At 37.6% G+C, this 25,526-nt stretch overlaps 1 protein-coding gene across 1 annotated transcript in view; it reads left to right on the top strand.

Moving 5' to 3' along the window:
* The window catches only part of LOC134804110 (zinc finger protein SNAI2-like), a 64,215-nt gene extending 49,674 nt beyond the window's left edge, over window positions 1-14,541 (top strand). The window contains exon 3 of the mRNA XM_063777052.1: window positions 13,111-14,541. Coding sequence (XP_063633122.1) covers window positions 13,111-13,979 — 869 coding nt within the window. The 3' untranslated portion in view covers window positions 13,980-14,541. The remainder of the gene's footprint in view (window positions 1-13,110) is intronic.
* Window positions 14,542-25,526: the final 10,985 nt, after the last annotated feature.

The raw sequence follows: 25,526 nt of genomic DNA, 5'->3' as shown, positions 1-25,526 counted from the left end.
ATTTCGATCGATCGTATTTCAAAAATTAGCATTTCGCCGTTTTCCACCGATTTTCGAGTGACGAAATCGAGCGATCGAAATTCAAAAATCGGCCCCCAGGTGAAACTAAATAAAAGCTTGTAAAATAGGTTTATACTTTATGCACAACCACCATTAACAGGCTTTAGAATTTTAACCAGTTAATGCTCGTTTAAAATGTACATTCGCAATTTACTATCTCTTGTATCGTGTACAAATAAACACGTTTAACAACCGGCTTCAACCTGTTCCGAGTAAATTAGCAGCAGCGTATATTCCAGAACTTCAATATTATTTTCCTCAGTTACTGCGCTCGAAAATCGTCGTCGTCCTTTTGCCAGACGGCAATAATTTGTCTCATAATGGAGTTATCACAGATATATAAAATATAGATTACCTAAACGCTTTCGCCTAGCTAGACAAACTATTTAATTGGGTACCTTTCATAAATAGAACAGATAGTAACTTGTGATTGGGTCAATTTTTTACTTTATTACCAATAAATAGAGGATGTTTTAGTACTTACCTACCTGAAATTGCTTTTAGTTATTCTGAATAGACTTTAATTTGAATATGAGCGAATCAACTTTTTCTTGTCACTCGTTTCCATGGTTACGGTCACCTGGATCACTGTTACAACCCTTGTTTTATAGTATTAGTTCAGTCATTATAGATTTTGACCTGTGAATAATCAGTTCTTGGATTTTTTTTTTCGTAGGTCCCTCGGGGGGGTCACTGGGAGTGTAAATTCAAAAAGTAGACTGATTCAGGCTCCTGTGTATATTCGAAAAACGGTTTTTCTTGAATAACTCGGCCATTTTTGATTTTACAGTAAAACCGTGAGGACAAAAATTGTAGGAAATTTGATTCTCTACAAGTTTGGTCCTCACAATTTTTATTCTAGGATCGATATTTTGGAAAGTAAATATGAAAAAAGCGACAAGTTCTAAATATTTTCATCATCTCGTTTATTTTCAACTTTACGGCATAAATGAAGAGGACTAAACTTGTAGAGAATCAAATTCTGAACAATTTGGGTTTTTTCAAATTTAATTTCCAATAAGTATATCGATCCTAGAAGAAAAATTGTGAGGACCAAACTTGTAGAGAATAAAATTTCCTACAATTTTTGTCCTCACGGTTTTACTGTAAAATCAAAAATGGCCGAGTTATTCAAGAAAAACTGTTTTTCGAATATACACAGGACCCTGATTCAGTCTACTTTTTGAATTTACACTCCCAGTGACCCCCCCGAGGGACATACGAAAAAAAATCCAAGAACTGATTATTCACGGGTAGGGTCGGTTTTTTGGATATAATGACTGGACTATATTTGAAACAACCATATTTATAAGCGCTGTCCATAATGGGTCATTTATTTGGCACATTAGTAAAACGTAGTATGTATAACATTTCTTCTAATAAATCATAGAGATTACTCTATGAAATTAAAGAAAGAGTGGTAACTCCATAAATCTGTTTTCTTACCAAAACGCGAGTTATTTCGTAGTCGACATCTAACGTCCAGTAGTGGAACTATCAGTACCTCTACTTGACACCAGATGTCACAAGTGTCGTTACTGACGAAAAATGTACTACTAAAACAATTTACAACTAATATTATAAGCAGAAACAGTTGAAAATAGACTTCCAGTTAATCCGGTTATAATATTAGCTGAAAATCGTTGTTTGTTTTCTGAAACAGCATTAGAGTTTTCGTTCGCCGCGACATCTATTGTCAACTATCAGTACTGAAAAATTTCGCTACTTGACGCTAGATGTCGACTACGAAATAACTCGCGGTTTGGTAAAAAAAACTGATGTATGGAGTTACCACTGTTTCTTTACTTACCTATCTTATACCTTTAAACGAGCAATTCTTGTATATTTATTGAAAAACCAATTGATTTCATAATTAAAATAACGCATAAACTAAACATAAAACTAATTAAAAATTAAACTAACTCTAACAAATTGTGAGATCTAATGTAAAACATCTACTTATTCTGTATATTATTATTAATGAAAGTTTAGGCGTTACGGTAAAAAGCATGAAAAATAATTGATATGTTAACTATTTATTTAGAACTTCTTATTCAGATTCAGATTCAGATATTTATTAATAAAATTTAGTATTTTACAGGTCAATTTTACAATAGAATAAATAATTAAATTAAATTAAATTATTACAAATTAATTAATTTATATACATTTTACAAATATAGGTACGTACCTATCTGCTTTTTTTATGTGGTTGGGTTGGCAGCCCTACTGACAAAGTCGTCGACGGCATAACACGCCAGTTCAGTTAAAAGTGCTCTGAGTTTTTTATCGAATGTTGTATCGCATGATTCAATTATTTCAGCAGGAAGCGAGTTGTACAATTTTGCCCCAACAACAGCGAGTGACTTTCTAGACTTTGCTAGTTTACATTGCGGGACAATTAAGAGGGGTCTCCGTCGAGTGCTCCTTTCCCTGGGAGTAGAGGAGACATAACTGTGTAGATTTGCCCTTATATACTTGCACGCGGTGAGGACAAGACTTAAATTAAGAACATTATTTATATTTGTCGCAAGTAGAAGAAAATCCACAATCGTTAACACAGGTAGAGTTAGACCAAGAAAAGTCTGCAGTGATTTTGACAGCCCACGCAGTGCAAGTGTTATTTTAAACGTCAACCTCTATGAAATTATGACGTATAAGTAACACTTGCACTGCGTGGGCTATCAAAATCGCTGCAGACTTTTCTTGATCTAACTCTATAATCAGACTAAGTCACACGTGGTACATACATGTAAAGTCTGTTTGGATATGTGTCCGCGGGAGGAACCGAGCAACTGGTGCTACACGTCGTAATTCTATTAGAGAATCCTCCCTGTATGCATGCAATCGCATGACAATTAGCCTTTTTGTGCATTCACCGAGCTGTGTGTTCGATTGAATTGCTCGGCGTAATGCGATTTATGTGTGTATAAAAAAAGAGGCTTTTAAGCTATGCTAGCTGAGTGGTTCTGGATTGCTACTTTGAAATGAAAGTCCGGATTTTTTAAATTACGGCAGCGGTAAAAATGCGTACGTAGGTACTCAAAGTAGGCAAGGAAAGAAAATTGGGCCATCTAGTCTAGTCTCGTTAACGTCAAAACAGAAACTAAGCGAAAAAAATAGTAGGTATTAGGTACCGACTTGTATTACTTGCTCCCTTAACGAAATAATCCAGGAAACCCCTTTTTTCCTTTAGTAAGTACCCGTACCACGAGTCACTCACGTTTCAACACTGACATAAACATACTATATACGCTAACGTCCACGTATTTTACTTTCTATACATCTCACTCGCACTAATATGCCAGTACGAGCGAGATGCATAGAAACTTAGAAAGTAAGTTACGTTACGATAGCGTGTATGTCAGTGGCAAACTGGTGGTAGCTGTACAGTACAGGTACCCACATAGTAACATAATAGTAACGATTGACTTCCGTTTTGAATATTTGATAAAAGGAAGGTCTTGTACATATTTCGCCTGTGGTTGCCATATTATATATCAATACAGTTCATTGAAAACGAGATTAATGTTGAACCAATTATTTTTAATTACTTTACAGACAATTTGTGAAAATCACCATTGAATGAAGCTGCCGCGAAAACAGTGTTGAGTAAAAATTTCTCATTTATTGCTGATCCATAAAGTCTTTAAATTTAATTATACTCAAGTAAATTACATCAATTAATAAAATTCTCGTCTGATAATATATTGGTAAATAAAATGGAAGTCAAATGGCGTTATTCATAAACGCGTTACTGGCCTGAATTAGCTATGAATCGTTTGTCTTTATCTGTCACTTTGAGTTATGTATTTGTAAGAAAGGGATAAATCATAATTTAACTAAATCAGGCCCGTAAAGTTTTATGAATACGGGGGTTAAAGTATAGGTACGCATACATTTTATACAGGATATCGCTATGTTAATAGTTTATAAAAAATATGGAATTATTCACAACCTGAGTGTAGCCCAACAATTGGTACAAAATTAGGATCTATAAGTCCAACGATCTACCATGAGACAGACTGATTGCCACAGAAGAATTTAATAAACCGGACAAGTGCGAGTCGGACTCGCCCACCGAGGGTTCCGTGCTTTTTAGTATTTATTAACTCACATTTATAGACCTATCGCGAATTTATTTTGTTTCCTTTATTTACCGACCGTATTTAGTATTTGTTATTAACTTATTATAGCGGCAACAGAAATACATCATCTGTGAAAATTTCAACTGTCTAGACAGACTACCACGGTTCATGAGATACAGCCTGGTGACAGACGGACAGACGGACAGTGGAGTCTTAGTAATAAGGTCCCGTTTTTACCCTTTGGGTACGGAACCCCAAAAATCACCAACTGCACGGGTTCCTTAAAGAATCGTACGCGGTATTGATTTATATCAGCTTACTAGTAGCAAGAAGCCCACAAAGCGGCGGATCTAATAAAACTGAAGGGATATCCAATATCAATGCACTTGGTTTCATTCATTTCGTTACGAGGACGGGCTCAAGGGAGATCGGATGCGAACGGTAGGTATCAATAAAACAAAGATATGGCTCTTGTAGCCAGCGTCGACTGCCTCACGTGGATCTCGCATGAGAAAACCGAGGCCTGTTATGAAAAGTAAAATGTACTTATACTTATTAAGGGACCTGTGGCGCACCGCAATGCTGGCTGCCCACAAACCTTCTACGTCAACGAGACAACGAGTCAATGTCATTCACAACTAAATTTTCCTTCGTACGATACGGAAGCTAAAATCTTATTTGCAAATCAATTGTAAATTAATCATTGTAAATATTCTCTCATTATATGTAACTATTCATCATTGCTATCTCCGTGTATTATTTTGACATATAAATAGTGCTCTAGGCAAGAACACTAAAGGCCCACTGATTAACAGTCCGCCGGACGGTATCGATATCGGCCTGTCAGTTGTTCGGAACTGTCAAAATTTTGTTCTGCCAGAGCTGCTCCGCACAGAGCCACTCCGATACGGGTTTGATCTTACTTTGATACGACCTTGAAAAACGCTCACGCTCATTGGTGCATGCTAAATGGGGACGTCCAGAAATCATATGATCGTTTAGAGGACCCTGATAAGAAAAATATCACGATCACGATGGGGGAGGGGGGGACAGAGAAGATATTACGTGTATTTTTTTTCAAAGCGGTAAAGCCAAAAACAACAATGTTACTCAAAAATTTAACAAATCAAATAATCCCCTCTATTTTATATGCGTATTTACCCAATAAAAAACATTCATCGAACCAACTTTAAAACATTAATAATAAAAGCTCGCATCGGCGCCATGGCCCTGATTGCTTAGCGTCTAAGGGTACCCGCATTATAATTATCAAGTGATCTTGTGTCCCCTGCCACCCCTGGGGGGGTTGTGTTACAATCACCAAATATCACCAAGGGGGAAAGGGGGTCAAAATAGGCCAAATATGATCACATGATTTCTGGACGACCCCGAATGAAGTGTCGTGCGTGAGATGCACTCTGACTCGCCAAGGTAGGATCAGGCGTAGCTCACTCCGCGATTTCGTCGCGTCGCTACAAGTACATGCGGCCCACACCAATTTTGGTGTCTAGCCGACCTAGCCGTAGTAGTTGCCGCGCACCGCCACGGATCGGACGCGTGGGGGCCGATTTTAGAATTTCGACCGCTCGATTTTGTGTATTTCGTTCAATAATATCTCCACTACTAGGCATTTAAATTCTACTAATAGTATTGAAAACGAGTCGTCAATACCACTCGACTCTAAATTTCTATCGCTCGTATTTCAAAAATTAGCATTTCGCCGTTTTCCACCGATTTTCGAGTGACGAAATCGAGCGATCGAAATTCAAAAATCGCCCCCCTGCTCGCGCTTGCGCCACCTTGCGGTCATATCTGTCGTACTAGACGCGTTTTGTTAGAGAGTGAATCTTCTGTACCTAGTACTACTTATTATTTATTCTGTGGTAGTATCAAAATCAGTTCAAAACCGTAACATGTTGTTAGAGTGAGACCAAGAAAAGTCTGCAGAGATTTTGTAAGCCCACGCAGTGCAAGTGTTATTTTAAACGTCAAACTACTATGAAATTATGACGTATAAATAACACTTGCACTGCGCGGGCTATCAAAGTCACTGCATACTTCTCTTGGTCTAACTCTAAATCTAAATAGGGCTCTAGGAGCAGTTTAGTGCGCGCGATATGCACTGCGATATCATAACAGGCATAACACAATCAAAACTATAATTATTTTAAAAATCATGTTACCGCTCTAGGGGTTCCAAACGTTTCAGAAATGCCAAGCGCATTAGAAATAACTAGTTTCAATTAGTAATTTCGTGTATTTGCGATGAAGCGTGACCGTCGATGTATTTGTAGGATTAGGTCTAGGGTACCCTTAGACGCTAAGCAATCAGGGCCATGGCGCCGATGCGAGCTTTTATTATTAATGTTTTAAAGTTGGTTCGATGAATGTTTTTTTATTGGGTAAATACGCATATAAAATAGAGGGGATTATTTAATCTGTTAAATTTTTGAGTAACATTGTTGTTTTTGGCTTTACCGCTTTGAAAAAAAATACACGTAATATCTTCTCTGTCTCCCCCTCCCCCATCGTGATCGTGATATTTTTCTTATCAGGGTCCTCTAAACGATCATATGATTGCTGGACGTCCCCATTTAGCATGCACCTATGAGCGTGAGCGATTTTCAAGGTCGTATAAAAATAAGATCAAACCCGTATCGGAGTGGCTCTGTGCGGAGCGGCTCTGGCAGAAGTTGTAAAAACTTTATTAAATAGGTGTTAATATTGTAAATACGGTCGGAAGGAGCACAAAGAGCGACGTATTGTTTCCCGGGATCCGGATTTGTATTGTTATTGTGAATTGCAAAAGCGGATTTGAGGTAAGGTCGAGGTATAACAGGGAACCCCGTTTGTTGCGCGAGCTATTTAAAAATGAAGGACCTAATATTTTGTAACAATCATTGTACTAAGTTATACTAGAATTTGCAGCTTTTTAAACTCATATGCATTATTAAGAGCGTGGAAACGTATAGCTTATTAAGTATGCAATGATTGAAATGTCTGTCACGACTGTTTTATTTTACTACGCTTACTTTGTCATCTGGCAATACATAATGCAGTGGGCAATACTGCATCAGTAATGCTGGCGTAAGTGGAGTCCAGACGGGGTGATCAAATCGGCTGATTTGATCAGAAATGAAATTGGCGTCAATTTCCAATTTAATCACCAATTTTAGATTTATGGTGATATTAGAGCCCTCTAAATTGAAAAAATGCCCCAAAACGAAAATACTGGCGTCACAAATTGGTATTCTTGCATCCGCACCCCATTTTATCGGTAATATCGGTCATTATCGGCGGTTGAATTCGGCGAGTCAAATTGGTGTTTGCGTCCGCACGGCCTGATTTGATCGGACAAATTTAATCAGATTGGCGAAATATTGTCCCCGTCTGGACACGCCTGTAGTACGAATCCTAACGGTGCCTTTAGGAGGATAATGCAGTAATCAGTGTAATACGAGGTGCAGTTGCACATATGTGCCGTTCAGGCAAATTACAGGTACCTACCTACCACGAGTTGTCAATAAGACACTACGTCATCTGTCCTACGTGCAAGTAGGAACTCGCTCTTATGATCATTCGGCCATGTGGTGCCTTTTGGCCGAAATCGTCACAAATACTCCATTTGTAAATTGAACTTGTTCTGCTGGTTCATGTGGTCAGGGGGGCGATTTTTGAATTTCGACCGCTCGATTTCGTGTATTTCGTTCAATAATATCTCCACTACTAGGTCTTTAAATTCTACTAATATAATTGAAAACGAGTGGTCAATACCACTCGATTCCAAATTTCTATCGCTCGTATTTAAAAAATTTGCACATCACCGTTTTCCACCGATTTACGAGTACGTGTGACGAAATCGAGCGATCGAAATTCAAAAATCGCCCCTCTGGACAGACGCACGAGTGATCCTATATAAGGGTTCCGTTTTTTCTTTCTGAGGTACGGAACCCTAAAAATGGATTCGTTAATGTCAAAATTGTACTTGACGAGCATCACGAGCATGACTTTAGTAAAGTGTTGACTAAATAATGTTTAAAAAAAAACCGGGCAAGTGCGAGTCGGACTCGCGCACGAAGGGTTCCGTACCATAATGCAAAAAAAAAAACAAAAAAAAGCAAAAAAAAAAAACGGTCACCCATCCAAATACTGACCACTCCCGACGTTGCTTAACTTTGGTCAAAAATCACGTTTGTTGTATGTGAGCCCCATTTAAATCTTTATTTTATTCTGTTTTTAGTATTTGTTGTTATAGCGGCAACAGAAATACATCATCTGTGAAAATTTCAACTGTCTAGCTATCACGGTTCGTGAGATACAGCCTGGTGACAGACGGACGGACGGACGGACAGCGAAGTCTTAGTAATAGGGTCCCGTTTTACCCTTTGGGTACGGAACCCTAAAAACGCATTTTAAGACTAATTCTTCTTTAGCTGCACACTTTCACGTCAGTTCACTACGTAATAAGTTTTCAATATTACACTTTAAACAACATTGATGAGCATTTAGCAAGAATTACATTTTTTTTACGACTTAGCCATTTTGAAGTTCACCCGGAAAGCCTGTTAACTATCAAATATAATTTTAAATCTAATAACCTTAAAACAATTTTATTATTAATCAACCAAATATGATTGAAAACGTTAGGTGCATTTTCGTTCATACATTTCCAGATGTTCTCGTGTTTTGCTCAAAGGAAAATCCGCACGTGCACACCCCAGCCTTTTAAATGAAAACATAGAATCAGCGTTTAAAATTAAAAGCCTCAGGAACAGCTAGCGTCGTATCTTGTTAACAAGAACAAAAGTCTTTTGTTAACGTTTTTGATGATAACGCTAATGAACGGATGCAGTTACCTACCTGAAATACGCCGCTATTGTTCTGATTCAAATATGGATTCAATTGAAATATATATTCTAAAATTCTGTTGGACAAAATTAAGATTTATACAGTAGTGTGCAATATAGGTAATAGCAGTTTATTTATGTATAATACAGTAAGAATGAGTACCTACCTAAATCATATCTAAAAATAGGTTATAGTCATGCATTGTCATGAACCAAGTAGTCGATTAAAAATTAGAGATGCAACGGATAGTTGTTTGGCCGGATACCGGATATTCGGCCTGACCATCGGCCAAATATTCGGTGTTCGGCCGACGAAACTATCAGGCCTATTCGGATTTCGAGATAATCACAAGATCTTGAGACGATTTAGAGATCAACTAGATCTACATTAGATATCGACTAGATGTGACTTGGATATCTAAGTCATAACTTGTCGAAATCGTTCAAGAGGACCTCCAGAATCGCGGAAACGTCAAATTTGACATATCTATCTTACAAATATCTTTAAATTATCCGTATCGTAACTTGTTGAAGTCTAGTAGAAATCTAATTCATTTTCCGAATCGAGCCGTGTACCTACATTTCGGTTTTTCAGGTGCGCATTGTGCAGGTTTTGACCTGTATCGTAGTGAACGTTCACGCGGACTCATTTCTATGTAGGTTCGAAATAAGTGCAAGTGAGTGAAATGTTTAAATTGTTTCAAAATAATAAACGAGTATGATTATGACCGTGACTGTTTCTTATTTAAATTTTGTTTACTCCGAAATCAAGCAATGTTACTACCCGGTATCCGGCCGGATAGTAGGCCACTATCCGGTATCCGGCCGGATATTAAATTATTAGCCGGATAGGCCGTATACCGGATAGTAACCGAATATCCAGAGCATTTCTATTAAAAATCAACAACCAAGTCCGAATCATGGACCACTACAGTACACTTTCCGCGAAAGATCGTCTTATAGAAAAGTTTCATATATCCTGGATGAGATGAGTGTAGATGTACAACTTCGACTGAAAATAATGAGCAAGATACTAAACTGAAATTATTGTACACATTTGATAATTTTTATAAGGTTTTCCAGTTTTATAAGAATTGCTATTGAGAAAAAGCCGGGTTTCAGGTTTTTTTTGTTTTTCCATTATTGTTTAAGGAAAGTTTACAGTTAATTTTAAACTAATGTCAACTAAAGGATGACTCACGCTAGACCGGGCCGAGCCCGGGCCAGGGCATCCGGCATGTCGTTTTCTATGACGGCTGATCGGTGATGTTGTGGTGGTTTCCATAGAAAACGAAGCGCGGGAAGCTCCAGCCCGGCCCCGGCCCAGTCTAGCGGGAGTCATCCTTAATGCAGAAGAATAATATAAAAAGTTCCAATATGATTGTTCCTTGTTCTTGAATGTTGTTGTTGATTGGTTCTTGTTTTCCTTCACCGAAAAGCGACTGGTAAACATCAAATGATATTTCGTACGTAAGTGAGATTAGAGACGTGCTGTTGATGCTACCCCAAACATTGGCTGTTTCTAGTAGAACATACTTCACAACTCATTCGTCGGCTGAGAATACGTTTGTGCCATATCCATTTTGCAGAAAATCGTTTTTTAGTGATTCCTAAAATAACAAAAAATTTGCTATAATTGACACTAATCGGTTTATGAAAAAAACTATTTTCGAAAAATGTTGTGCCATATCCGCATTTTACTATAGGATAATTATACTCTGTTAACAGAAAATTATCACAAAACTGTGACACATTTATCCACAACTTTTGTGTCATATCATACATTATGTGTTTAACATTTACTCATCGAAAACGGATATGGCAATAATAAAAATTCTTTTATTTCATGATTACCACTGGATTCACAATATTTGTTTGGTACTATAAATAGTAAACATATGTGCCTGAATGATAAATACGTTCAATATTTCCTAAATGTAAAACTTTCCGAAAAATATTTTTTTTGCTTGTTTTCGCTCTCCTGCAAACCATGTAAGTGGCGTATGGCACAAACGTATTCTCACCCGACGATTGGCTGTTCCTAGTAGAACATACTTCACAACTCAAAGCTCTTAATTGTAAAATCCATTGTTGTTATCCGGTTTAGCGCAGTGTTTTCTCGGAAAATGTAAGCCCTATGAAATTCAACGTTCCTCCTTGCGGAATGTTCCTGGGAATATAATAATCCTCCCGGTAGTTCACTTGTTGGAAATATTTCTGAAAAGGGGAAACCAACAGCACACTAATAGGGACTAACTATAGGGAGCCACCACTATATAAGTATATTTATTTGTATATATACATTTATTTTATGGTCTAGAGACTCTAGAGCATTATACTTTGTGTTCCAATACGGCATTCGAATTGTGTTGATACTTTTTGTGTTGATTTCAAATCGTTAAATTACACTGTCTGCAAAATTGGCTTTATAGTTTTAACGCTACCGTGGAACCTTGGAGGATATAACCAAACGGAGACGCCTGGTCTGTAATTTTCTGCACAAAACAGTCTGCCGATTTTTGCGGGGGAGGGGCACGTCAAATATATACGTAACCTAAAAATAGCCATGACAGATAAACGGCAGTCTATACAATGTGTTTGACCCTTGGCCCCCTATTTTAGACAGAGGGGAACGCTTACTGGCTATTCCGTTTGGTTATATCCTCCAAGAGTAGAACATATCACGCAAACATTCCTACATTCATACATACACGTTCATAACTTACCTTCATACATAGACTGCCAAAATCATAACCCATCCGAGGGCCGATTTTTGAATTTCGACTGCTGATTTCGTGTATTTCGTTGAATAACATCTCCACTACTAGGCATTTAAATTCTACTAATAGAATTGAAAACGAATGGTTAATGATCACTCGATTCCAAATTTCTATCGCTCGTATTTCAAAAATTAGCATTTCGCCGTATTTCACCGATTTTCGAGTGACGAAATCGAGCGATCGAAATTCAAAAATCGCCCCCCGTAGTGAGTAAAAAAGAAGGGCTTGCACGGCGAAAAACAGAAGTTATTTTGGAAAGCTTTCTAAGCCACGGATACAAGGTGAATGCGAAGTGAGGATTGACAGGTCTCGAATAGGATTTGTCTTGCCTGGAAGTTCGCTTACTTCTGTCAGGTGACTCAGGTGTGATAGGCAGCAACGTTAAGGATGACTCACGTTAGACCGGGCCGTGTCCGGGTCGGAACATCCGGCGCATCGTTTTCTATGAAAAGCATCACGTGAACGTCTGTCATGTCATAGAAAGTAAGGGCCGGAAACTCCGGCCCGGACACGGCCCGGTCTAACGTGAGTCATCCTTTAGACGAGAAATTCAAAATTTCCGACGGACTTTGTACTCGGAACAGGCCAATTCTATTGTAACAATTTAATACTCGTTAAGGTTCAGAAAGTCGATTATTGCTCGACATGTTTGCATGAGCAAAGCCACAGAGCGCACTCGTTGTTCGTCTTATAAACGTGAGTGACCCGGTTATACTTATATGATATGTCAGTTTTTTTTTGTCTCACTTAAGTGTTATTGTTTTGACATTTTGTCATCATAACTACATATGTATGCAAGCGAAATGCAATATTAGATGACTGCCGATTGCGTTTCACGAGGACCGTTAGCTGATTATCTACGCTGATTGGTGCCGCTGCACGTTGGCCCGGGGTCGTAGGTATCGAAATAAGATGAAATATGAAATTGTTATAACAGAATTGGCCTTACGTTTGTCTATCTCTAAAACGAGTTAACTCACTTAACAGAATTAAGACTTAATTGGGCAAATCCGAGTATGTCATCTTGTCGAAGATATTACATACATTTTTAAAAACAAAATATCGTAACTACTTATAAGGATAGGATTCTTATGAAATTTTTATAATACTGTTAAATCATAATATCGTTTAGATCACTTGAGATTTACGACTATGACTAAGTAGTTATTCTGAGTAGTATTAATACAAATGCTATAAATCTTTACCGCTAATAAGAACTCCTACTTATTGGTGGCATTTTTTGGTATACATTTAACAGTGCTATCGCGGCTGGATGTAACAGTGATTGTTGAGTGACACACGATTCTGGATCTAACCATAGGTGTTTGTCGGCAGAGCCCCGCACCGCCGAGTATGCGGAGCTGGGCAGCGGGCCGGTGCAGGAGCGCACGGCGGCCGACACCGAGGCCGCGCACGAGCTGCTTTCCCTCGCGCAGAGCGTGCCGCCGCTACCGCCGCTCCCGCCGCCTCTGCCTCCCGCCGTGGTCACCGTCATCGAGCCCACCCCCGCGCCGCTCCTCCCACTATATACGTACACCATACAACCCACCAACATATACATCATCGCCGAAGAACCACCGCTCCCCGTCTACACTACTGTTCAAGCCGTAGCGCCCTTTGAGTTCACCAGCATCGAACCGCAACTCAACTACATAACTTACCAGCCGCCACCTTGCGAACCGCCACCTCCGACTCCTCCTCCGCCGCCGCCACCGCCGGAGCCGGAAGAAGATTCTCCGCCGACCCCTCCGCCGAAGGGGCGAGCGAAATACGACTGCGACGAGTGTGGCAAGCGGTATGCGACTTCTTCTAACCTGTCGCGACATAAGCAGACGCACCGTAGCCTCGACTCGATGTTGGCGAAGCGATGCAACGAGTGCGGGAAGGCCTACGTGTCGATGCCCGCCCTGGCTATGCATGTGCTGACGCACCGAATGGGACACGAGTGCAGCGTGTGTGGCAAACAGTTCTCGCGACCGTGGCTACTCCGCGGGCACTTACGTTCTCACACCGGCGAGAAGCCGTATCGCTGCGCGTCCTGCGGCAAAGCGTTCGCGGACCGCTCCAACCTGCGGGCGCACCTGCAGACGCACTCCTCCGACAAGCAGTATCAGTGCTGCCGCTGCAGGCGCTATTTTGCGCTCAAGAGCTATCTCAACAAACACCTGGAGACGTCCTGCCTGCCTCGCGGGGAAGGTCCCTGAGCGAGCGTCGCGATTTATGCAACGAAAGTTTCTCTATGAACTTCTTTACACCTTTGTATTCAAAATTAAAGTAGCGGCTCGTAGTTTCGACGGCGTCGAAGGAAAAATAAGCAATAATAACGTACCTAATAACGATAGGGCTCTTTCCATAATTCTAAATTTAAAAAGTATATATATTTTTCAATTATTAGTCCCGAGTTGGAATCGTGTCAATTTATGGCAAGAGCCTGTATGTTACAGTAGTGTAATATTTACACGTTAATGTATAGTTAAGTTAGCGTCGCATGGGTGGTGTGACACTTAGATAGTAGTTACGGTGATACGTAGAGACTTAATGAAACCGTCGAGCTGTGGTACTAAGAGAGCAATAAAGTAAAGAGCGTAGAGTGCCAGTGATAGGCGATAGGCGACGCACGAGTAGCGTGCGAGGCGTAGCGAGTAGCTTAGCGAGTAGCGGCCCGAGAGGACCAAACTGTTGCTCGGGCGCTGCCGCCAACCGCGCCCGCGTCCGCGTCTGCACCCGCCCCGCCCGCGCCCGTTACCACTCCGCCGGCGCTCGCGAGCTCAAAGCGGAGTTGTACTCGGGCAAGGCTGGTGGTGTGTTCGAGACCGCGGACGCGGCCGCTGCGAGCGAACGCCGCTTTGACTTAACCGTGGACGTCACACTTAAAACACATTGTTTTGCAACATGCTCTTACACTGCTCACTCAGTCTTAATAAACTTTGCAAGGTTAGGAGTATATAGGGATATAAACACGACCAATTTTAAAGGTATAAAGACACGTACCTGTAAGTCCAGCGTTTAGTAGTCGGCGCACGGCCATTAGAACTCGCTCGCTCCAACCACCAGTTGCAACTATTTACATATAATGAAAAGCGCTCACTATTATGCTACCCATATTGATTTCTCCTTTAAAAGTAACCAACATGGGTAATAAACATGTACCATCGCCCACACTGTTAACTGTCCAACGGTAAACCTTATTACAATAGACATAAGGTCCACCATGTTAAGAGTGTTGCTGTTCGTACACCACAATATTACCTCTTTGTAAATTCCGGAATGTAAATATTGGACATAAAAGCAGCTTAAATTATTAAATGTGTTGGAAAATGTCGCCAATATTTTTGCTTGGTAAAAGCGAGCGGTCCGTCAGGGATTCGGGTCGTGTCTAAAATGCCGTGAGAACCGCAAGAAAAATATAAGACGACTTTGCTGTTATGAAGCCTAATGTTTATGATCGTGTACGATGCAGTCGTAGGGTGCGAGACAATTCTCACAACGTCTATCGTTTCCCCATGTGGAACTCGCATATGACTGGATATAAGTACTCTTTGTACCATTTAAGTTTAAAAGTTTTAAAATACTTTTATGCATTCTAGTGATTGTGTAAGGCGACAAGTGCATGCTGTTGGTGCGTAATGCATGCGTTTTTCCAAATTGTGGATCGAAGTATGTAAAGTAAGACGAGTTTTGAAATGCGGGTTTTGAAAGAAAAGTATTTTTATAGAAAATTGAAATTTTACGTGAATATTGAATATTTCACATAGTCATTCCTTTGGCATTTGCTAGGCTTAAGTATAAAATATGTTAATCGTCACATTTGCAGGTACTCGAGTGTTGTAAGCACCCACAGTCAGCAGAGACGATTATTGTGGCAATGCTGCCGGCCTAGCCAAGGTTACAATCGCTATCGCTTCGACAACGAAAAGCATTATGTCTCTCTATCACTCTTCCTTATTAGTGTGACAGTGACAGTTGCGTTTCGATCGCTACAGAGCGTAAGCGATTGGCATCTTGGCTACGCGGCCTGTATTACTAGATTTTTAAATCCTCATTTTCGATATGACAATATACAAACAATACGAATAACGATATATTATGAACACGTTATATAACCGTTATCCATTTGAGGAGGAGATGCAGAAACACAAAATACGTACGAGCAATAAAAACGGGTTACTTTGTATATACTTAGGTAGTCTTTTTTTTCTTGGAGTGCTATTTCTAACTTAACTGATGTTCAAGACTCTTTTATATGTAGCTACCGGTTTACCCTTGAATTGCCGACAGACATTTCATCGAATGTTATTTCGAAGACAACGTTTCAAGTATTTTCATTTCATCGACAAGTTATTGCGTCGAAGAATCGATACTAGTAAATTTAAATCGGAGACTTTTAATTGATACTTGAGTTATTTTGTATATAGTTTATATCATGGTATTTCTTTACGGGTTTTCTTATTTCATTTTGGATTGTATTTAATAAAATTATTACGCATAAAATTATTTCAATTTGTAATATTTCGTTATCGAAACTAAACGCAATCACGTCAGTCGGCTCACTCTGCGCGATTATAGCTAAGTGCTCTAATTTTGAAGATATAATTTTACAAGGCTGCCATTTTCATTTAGGGCAAATTATAAATAGGTTGGTAACAATAATTTTACTTACTAAGCCGTTCATTTCTGTGTAGGATCGCAGTTCTAACCTAAACCTACTTTGAAAGCCGTTCGTTTCTGTGTGGGATCGCAGTTCTAACCTAACCTAAACCTACTTTCATAGCCGTTCGTTTCTGTGTGGGATCGCAGTTCTAACCTAACCTAAACCTACTTTGAAAGCCGTTTGTTTCTGTGTGGGGTCGCAGTTCTAACCTAACCTAAACCTACTTTGAAAGCCGTTCGTTTCTGTGTGGGGTCGCAATTCTAACCTAACCTAAACCTACTTTAAAAGCCGTTCGTTTCTGTGTGGGGTCGCAGTTCTAACCTAACCTAAACCTACTTTGAAATCTGTTCGTTTCTGTGTGGGGTCGCAGTTCTAACCTAACCTAAACCGACTTTGATAGCCGTTCGTTTCTGTGTGGGGACGCAGTTCTAACCTAACCTAAACCGACTTTGATAGCCGTTCATTTCTGTGTGGGGTCGCAGTTCTAACCTAACCTAAATCTAAAATTCTTACAACAGAAAAATGTATAAATGTGTAGTACGACATATAAAAATGTATTAAAGTAATACGTCGAACAAATGAATTGCAATGTTTAGTAGTTGTGCCAATTAAAATAATTTGAAACGAATTAGCGATCAAGTAATATTCGTTGAGTAGTATTTCTACGCAGTAAGAAAAATTTAAATAAATAGTATATGAAACAAAATAACGCCAAACAATATTACTAGTACTAACGTTTCGATGAATCGTTGTCGATGAAATAATATTCGATGAAAAGTTTGTCGGCAAAACAAGGGTACACCGTAGCTACCTACTGGAGGGGACATCTCCAAAGTACGTATGATGTAACAGATCTACATCATCAAAATGTTTGCATTAGTATTGGGTAAGTTTAAAATACGAGTAACCCTGCTGACTGCACGTGAACCTAATTTAAGGTAGAATTAAGGAATTATCTTTTGTAAATATGCTTTGAAAATATACAACCCAAACTTAATAAACAGGACCATGTATAATGTTTTTCACATTTCACATTTAACTGTTCTTATTTAATTTTACATACTTATATAAATATATTTTATTGCGGTGATAAATCGATAACCCACCAAAATACGTAGCCAATTAACAACGAGGTCCACGTTGAAAGTACATAGGTAAATTATATAAAAAACCCAACAAAGAACAGTAAAATCAACTGTTCAATTAAAGTATAACGAAAAAAATATAACGATTACAAAGAAAATACAATAAAATAACACAATAGTACGATATAGCAACGAAAACAATGATAGCTCTTACTGAATTATTTATTTCATCTAAAGTACATATTTGGAATAATTAAAATTAAATTAGAAAATAGTTTTTGCTCAATATCGTTAAGGTTTGGTCAGAAGTTTTACTCTTGAGTTTAGGGTAGTAATGATCTGACTTAGTCTAATCTCATTATATTATGGTATTTCATCTACTTTATTTTACATAAAAAAATAGTTTTATGTCGCTTACTTTTGATTATTACGTCAAAATGAAAGAAACTGATCTATGTATAAGAGGCATGTAATTTTGTTGTCGTAAGATTATTAATCTCAATTCCTACATTAACTAGCGTTATAAACAAACTTCATTGATGGCTTAAATTTTCGTAATTATTTTCTTCATATCACTACTTATCCTAAAAGAATTATGTAGAAGTAGAGAAAATCATTTGTAAAATGTAGCATATAAGCACTACCCAACTTAGGTTATACGTCTAGTCAATTTGATAATTTTGTCAATTTACTATATTCAAGCGTGCATGAGGAATGTTATGAAAGTGAAGGAAGCGAAAGAGGTATGTCAGAATCGTAGCAAGTGGAAATCCAAGGCGTGATTATATGTATGTATTTACTATATTCAACCGTGTAAGAGCATTCGACTAACTATGACGGTCGGAATATTTAAACAATGTTTAGGAGGACAGGTATATACCTAAATTATTAGTTATTTTTTTGCCATCGTGTATAATATTATACACGATGGCAAAAAAATAACTGCATTCCCGTTGCCAGGGAGGTTTTGGGATTATAATGCAAGTTTGGTAAGTGGTAACGGGAATGCAGTTATATTTTAGCCACCCTACCTACAGTCATATCACGTAGGTAATGTGTAAACGAGAAGTTGTAGGCGTGTAACTACTAAACGGATAAGGTATCGTATCAATGTCTTTGTATTGCTACACTCATTCTTTCAGTGATAATCTGAACTAATTCGTTTTTGCTGCATGTATCACATCAGTAACATTATCAACTGCACACTGTGACTTGATTCAATGTTAAGTGCTTATAAAGTTTATAAACACAATCAATTAATGCACTTATTCCACAATAAGGAAATTTTTCAATAAATCAGTAGCAAAAATATATCAGTTACCATAAAAAGGATACGAGCGAGAAATGTGTCTTATGACATGTAAGCCTCTGTAGCCTCTTCATGGTTCCGAAAGCTGTATTCAATCGAATAAAATAAATAACAGAATCAAGTGGTACAAACATAGGTACATTTATAGATACAATTCTTTCAACTGAGCTTGTTCACTTACCTGTACTAACAATGGCATTGTTCTATTACAATCCTATTATCTGCTTTTGTTCTCGTAGGCGCCAACCAATTGATTTGATAGCTGTTAGTCCAAATTGTAATTCGTCCAAGTAGCGATTTGTCCATTACGCGGTTCGTCAAGTATCATTTACGCCGTTCGCCCATATCGCGATTCGTCCAAGTCGCCATTTGTCCAAATCTTAGTTCGTCAACTACGTGGTTCGTCAAGTTTCATTTACACCGTTCGTCCATATCGCGATTCGTCCAAGTCGCTATTTGTCCATTTTGTTTCTGCCGCAGTGGAAATGGAGCCTAATTAATCCCATTTAATTACCCACCTTCGAAATCTAAACCTTACTCTAACATGTCATATTTAAAGTCATGGGTTACCTTACCATGTTGTTTCAATATCATTGAAGTAACACGGTACCAAATTTCGAATCAATAGGACATATGGAAGGTAGTCAGATCCCCTCATCAACGAAAAGAGCTGATGATCTTCAAACGGCTGAACAGATTTTCATGAAACATGGCTAAGAACACTCGGGGTAAAATTATCTATGACACAAATCAGATCCAAACGTGTTGGACGAAAAGCGTGTTGGACGTAAAGTGTGTTGGACGTAATGCATGTTGGACGAAAAGCGTGTTGGCCTAAAAGCGTGTTGGACGAAAAGCGTGTTGGCCTAAAAGCGTGTTGGACGAAAAGCGTGTTGGGCGAAAAGCGAACTTAAATTCATTTGGACGAATCGCGTTTCGGACCAACGGCTATCAAATCAACCAATTTACTTACAAAATAAGTTAGAAGTACATTGCATGTATTTGTACATTGCATGTATGTGCATTGAATTCTAAACCTTATTTCTTGTTGAATGGGGTTAAAATGGTCTAAAAAGATAATATCATATTCAATCTTTTGGAAAGTCACATGCACCTTAGCCACGACAGGTGTCGATGGTTGTTAAATGCAAAAAAAGTTGGGTTAGCTATTATTTAGTTAGTGTATTTTGTAGTCTATTGTTTAAAGAAATAGAGTCGTTAATCTATACTAACATTTCAAGGCGGTTATAATCTGCTTTTACTACGAGGGGATTATCCTAATTTGTGGTTTACCACTCAATGGTATTGTATTCTTGAGACTCTTTGAGTAAACTAGCTCAGATCGATTGATTCACACTATACACGCGTCCTGAAACATGTCTGCCAGCGACCTCAACTTTTGTACAGTCACCTTAGGGTGACTTTACAAAAATTGTTACGCTAACGTTACCACGTTAGCGTCTTGACAACAGAGTCGTGTTCAGATATTTGAGATGATCTTCGATATAACTGATGGTGTCTGAATAAAATCAAATGCATTAGAGTTTGTGCGGAAAAAGAAGAGTCGTGAAATGTATGGGACTCTTCTCTTTCCGCACAGACTCTATCAGGAATCTTTGACAGCATCTCGTTTGTAAAAAAGTGTGACCATAGAGTTTCAAATACTTACGCAAGTATTTTCCAAAGTTTCCCGTGCACTCGTAGTTATGTTTCGCGTTACTTTTGCGTTTTAAACGGTTTCTTGAGAAACTTCAGATAAGACTGATAGAAGAGTGCGGTAGCGGTCGGGCGCCGAGTCGACTCGGTATATCGAGGAAGTCTTCCAATCATCGTAACGGTCTCAATTGCGTAAATAATTTAATGCATGTGGCTACGCCAGCTCGATGCAGTCTGCGCTTAGGTAACATAAGTTTGACCGCAGGTGTCATTGAACGATTGTGCGTTTTGTCTAGTAAAAGATGCTAACTATAACACTAATTAAAGGTATAATCGAATGTAAAATGCATGAATATCCCTTAAAGCGTAGTGTATGCACTTAGTAAATTGGATTTCTATAAGTATGTATTTAAGTACCTATAAATGGTTAAAATAAAATAAAAATGTTACGCACAGACACCAGTGGCGAAGTGCCGTACGATTCAGAACCCAAGCCAGAGGCAGTATACACACCTCATAAACTGGTACAATCATTTAAAAAGGGAAACTGAATGGAACCTAGTTAATTTTTAGACTCGCATTTTGCCTTTATAGCGCGTAGTTGTTTATACATTTTAAAAACTCTTGAACCAGTTTTAGAATACTAAAGGATGCCTCACGCTAGACTGGGCCAAGGCGTCCAACATGTCATTTTCTATGACGGCTGATCGGTGATCACGTGGTGCTTTCCATATAAAACGAAGCGCCGGAAGCTCCGGCCCGGCCCCGAGCCGGTCTAGCGTGAGTCATTCTTTATGAGTAAGTTTTTAAAGATATCTGCTTGGTTGGCGTAGTTACAACTAATTAAAATTGTAATCAGTTCAATTAATCAAGTACTTTGGTATAACTAAAGTTTCGTAAACATATTTTAATGATTAGTGGGTAATGAAAGCCTGTTGTTAGAGTCCAAGTGACGTTATTTATTATAGTTACTCAAGTTTAACAAGACTAATTCACCCCGTAAGTATTTTAAATACACTTTTATATTAATTTATTATGTATTTGTTATGTGTTTTGTTGTGTGTTTATCTATGGGCCATTAGTTGCGTGAAAATAATTATTTTCATTCCATTTCATTATGTTAGTTGGACATACAAATATCAAATCAATGTCAAACTGTTAATATGAGGAAAAACATTTTTTTCATGTTATCCCTCCCAATTAATATTTCAATAAAATGTTTAGCTGTACACATTTTTCCACAACTAAAGCTTGGTGGTTGTAATGGTAAATTATAGTAGATTAACTAATATCTACCCTTTGTTTGTAACTGTGTTCAATTTTGAAATAAATAAATCTAAAGTGATGTTCAGCATTAGGTATTACGTAAACTGGCGTTTGCGGGGATTTACTTTATGACTTTACCGCGTTATGGTTTACATTCTACAAAATAGCGTGTGTTTTTTAATAAAGAGCTCGTTTATCTTATTTTTTCGACCGTAGGCAATATAATAGAGCATAATACCTTCTATTGACTGCTGAAACTAAAAGCAAACGCTACTTGGGCGATGAAGATAATAATCGACGTATACCTATTATTGTTTAAAAAAAGCGCTCATGTACGAAATTTCTCTCAGACGGAACCCTTTATTTTCATGGTCCCACAAAATATAAATGTGGATTACTCTAACTTATTCAGGATATCACTTTCCGTTGAAAGTTAGTAAAAAAATATTTACAACACATGTGGGTATCTGCTGTGGATATTAGAAACGCATAGATCTTAGAGCAGTATAAACAATGAGAAAATTACCTTGATTCCCGGATCCTTACCAAAGGGAGCACAATTTGCAAATTTTTAAGTACATACATATTTTATAACAAATATACATACTTCTTCAAAAGTAAAACTACCATAATATGCCATTCAACCGCACCTGACTTTTGGTACCAAATAAATTATCAGACCTTTCCTAGTCCGAGACAAAGCTTAACCAATAAACTATTATTTAAACCAAAATCACTTAATATAAGTATACTCACTTATACATTAATATCACTGTGTGTCAAATAATACATCACACTTAGAATAAGTTGGGATTTAAGCACTAGTTTTTACTGTTTATAATAGGTAAATAAAGTTTCGTGTATTAGTGCCGAATAGCGGCATTTAGTATTTACAGGTATTTAATACTAAGAAGGTACTTTTAGAGCTTAAAATAAGGTACCAGAATACCAGCAACTGATATTGCAATTTCTGTAAAATAGGTTATTTAGGGTCGTTACACATAACATTTTTTATTGCTTTTTTACTTCATTAATGTTAGTAGGAAGTCATTAAAAATGACTATTCTTTAAGTTGTTGAACTGTGAATGTGATACATACCTAAGTCAATAGTTACCAAAATTCCAAAGACGTTATGTCACATATTTGGTAGAAATACACAAGAACGGGTGATATTTATCATTTGTCTTGGGTTTAAAGATAATATCGCTGAGATAAAGTCAACCACAAAATAAAACTTTGAAAATCAAACCGTTACCATTTTCCCCTTTTAAGTATTTTTTATGAAAAGGTAAGTAAAGTGAGAATGTTAGAAAATATTTGTGAAAGACTGCGATTGTATCATATATGAGGAGCCAGGTTGGATATGATAAGATATTGATAATGTTATATCATTGTAGTTGATGGCAATATAAATAGAACAATACATGGGTACCACTTAACAAGAAGGTGGCTCTCGGCATAGCGCCTAACATAAAATCTGCCATTTAATTGCCACTATCGTGTGCGCTTAAGATTTTTTAATATTCGATTTAATAGTAGTTTAGATGTTCCGTAGAGCCAAAAATATCGAGTAGTGAAAAAGGCTGTCTTCATTTAATTTGGCAATTTTAGGTATATAGTCTGGGTAAAGAAAATTCCTACTTACTATTATGTCAAAAAGCAATATGCAACGTACAATTTTAGAAGTAAATATGTAAGCGAAAACAATTATTATAATTCTGGTTCAAAATTATATTTACCTCTGAAAAATATTAAGAATATTTACGGAACCATAAATTCTTTATGAGTATATTTCACTAAAGTCTGTTACTTGTTCCATATTTCTTACGGAATGTTTAGTTATGATACTCAATATTACTATCCCAAAAACAAAGTATAAACCACAAAATAGTCCTTTGCCAAAAAGAAAATTATACAAAAAAAAAATCATACAGTAAAGTGAATAGGCGTAAGTTCGGGGACAGATAATAATTACCTACATAATACGGGGTTAATTAGAGTTTTCAGTAGGGCGCTTGAGTTACGCAGTCGTTAGAGACCCTTATTCATAAACGCGCTACAAATCTCAATTAGCTAATAATCGTTTGTCCTTACCTGTCATTTTGACTTATGTATTTGTAAGAAAGGGATATAAACATAATTTAACTAAATCAGGCCCGTAAAGTTTTATGAATAAGGGGGTAAGTATGCCCACGGTGAACTCATTTAACAAAACAAACAAAATAATAGTTCATTCAACGTTTTCGGATCCAGTAGTACCTACGTATAGTCAGAATTTTAGCTGGCGCGATTTTCATTAGCCACATAAAACTCTGACGATTTCACCCAAACATCAAGTTTGGAAGTAAAATTTGTGTAAACATTAGTTGTGCCCCACAATTTACCAGTGAGTTGTGCCCCACAATTTACTAGTGAGTTGTGCCCCACAATTTACTAGTGAGTTGTGCCCCACAATTTACCACTGAGTTGTGCCCCACAATTTACTAGTGAGTTGTGCCCCACAATTTACCAGTGAGTTGTGCCCCACAATTTACCAGTGAGTTGTGCCCCACAATTTACTAGCGATCAGATACGAGAGGAGTTCAATTTTCTTATTGTAAAATTGGAAGTGAAAAATAATTCGTTTTAGTGCATGTTTTCTTATCTAATCTAAACTATATCGCAATGTATAATTTAATTAATTACTTATCTTAAATATGTTATCATTTAAGGACAAGAAATCTGAGGGCTTCTAAGTAATTAGAGTAGTAATTTAGGTGGAAAAGCTGTCGACTTCAAATATTTTTCGTGTACATCCTACGCATTTGGTTTTAAGTAACTTGAATATATAATTATACAAACATGGTGAGCTAGTTTTAATATTTAACATTACTGTAAAGTTAAAGCATAGCAAGGTAGAAGCATAAGGAACGATATAAAGGCAGCCATTCTAGTTTCTGCAAACATAAACAAGTAGTACCTAACAACGCGTCGACCCTTTAAATTGAGGTTAAATTCTGTTTAAAAGAATCCGTGAGCAGTTCAAAATGGCGGTCGTTAGCTAAAAACGAGAGAAAGGGTTAGAACTAAACACGGACATAACTTCAGGCCGTCTGCTTTTATTGTCCTTAACGGGAAAATTACCAGCTCCGACAACTTTTAGATTCCCTTGGTTAAAGCCTTACGGGGTTACGTTAAGGTGCCTTATTGTCTGTAAATACTGCAGAGTTGGTTTGTACGAGCAAATGGAGTAAAATGTAAAGATACTTTTAATTCCTTTGGTCCATTGTAACATCAGAGAACGTGAGGCATCAACTCTACCCTTGTGACATGAAGGATATCCTGAAAAAAAATACCGCTGAATGTATCTTTATGACTAGTATTTTTAATGTGTTTAGTGTTGTGCGTGATTATTACATAAACAGATGTACTTATTAGGGTTATTTATTATTTTTCAAGTGTACTTGCTAATGCTGAGGATGTCCACGATACTAAATGCTTTGATCAGAATTTTATAGGTCACATATTTGATAAGTTTATTTTGGTTTGGCTTACCTACAAAACTTCGTTAATGCATTGGACTTCTAACAACGAAAATTCAAGAATAAAATTGTAGTTATTTTTATATATATAAATAAGATACACATATATTAATTCGGCATTTCGAAAATTACAACGACTCTGTACTGGGATGAGATATATGACATTCTTTATTATATTTAATAAGGCTTAAGAACGGTAATGAAAATAGAATTTATTACATAAATATATAATGACATGAAATTATATGGAAATTACTGGACG

This window comes from Cydia splendana, chromosome Z (assembly GCF_910591565.1).
Source record: "Cydia splendana chromosome Z, ilCydSple1.2, whole genome shotgun sequence".
In the NCBI taxonomy this organism is placed as follows: Eukaryota; Metazoa; Arthropoda; class Insecta; order Lepidoptera; family Tortricidae; genus Cydia; species Cydia splendana.
The sequence above is the reverse complement of the archived record's forward strand: the minus strand, read 5'-3'. Positions and strand labels throughout refer to the sequence as shown.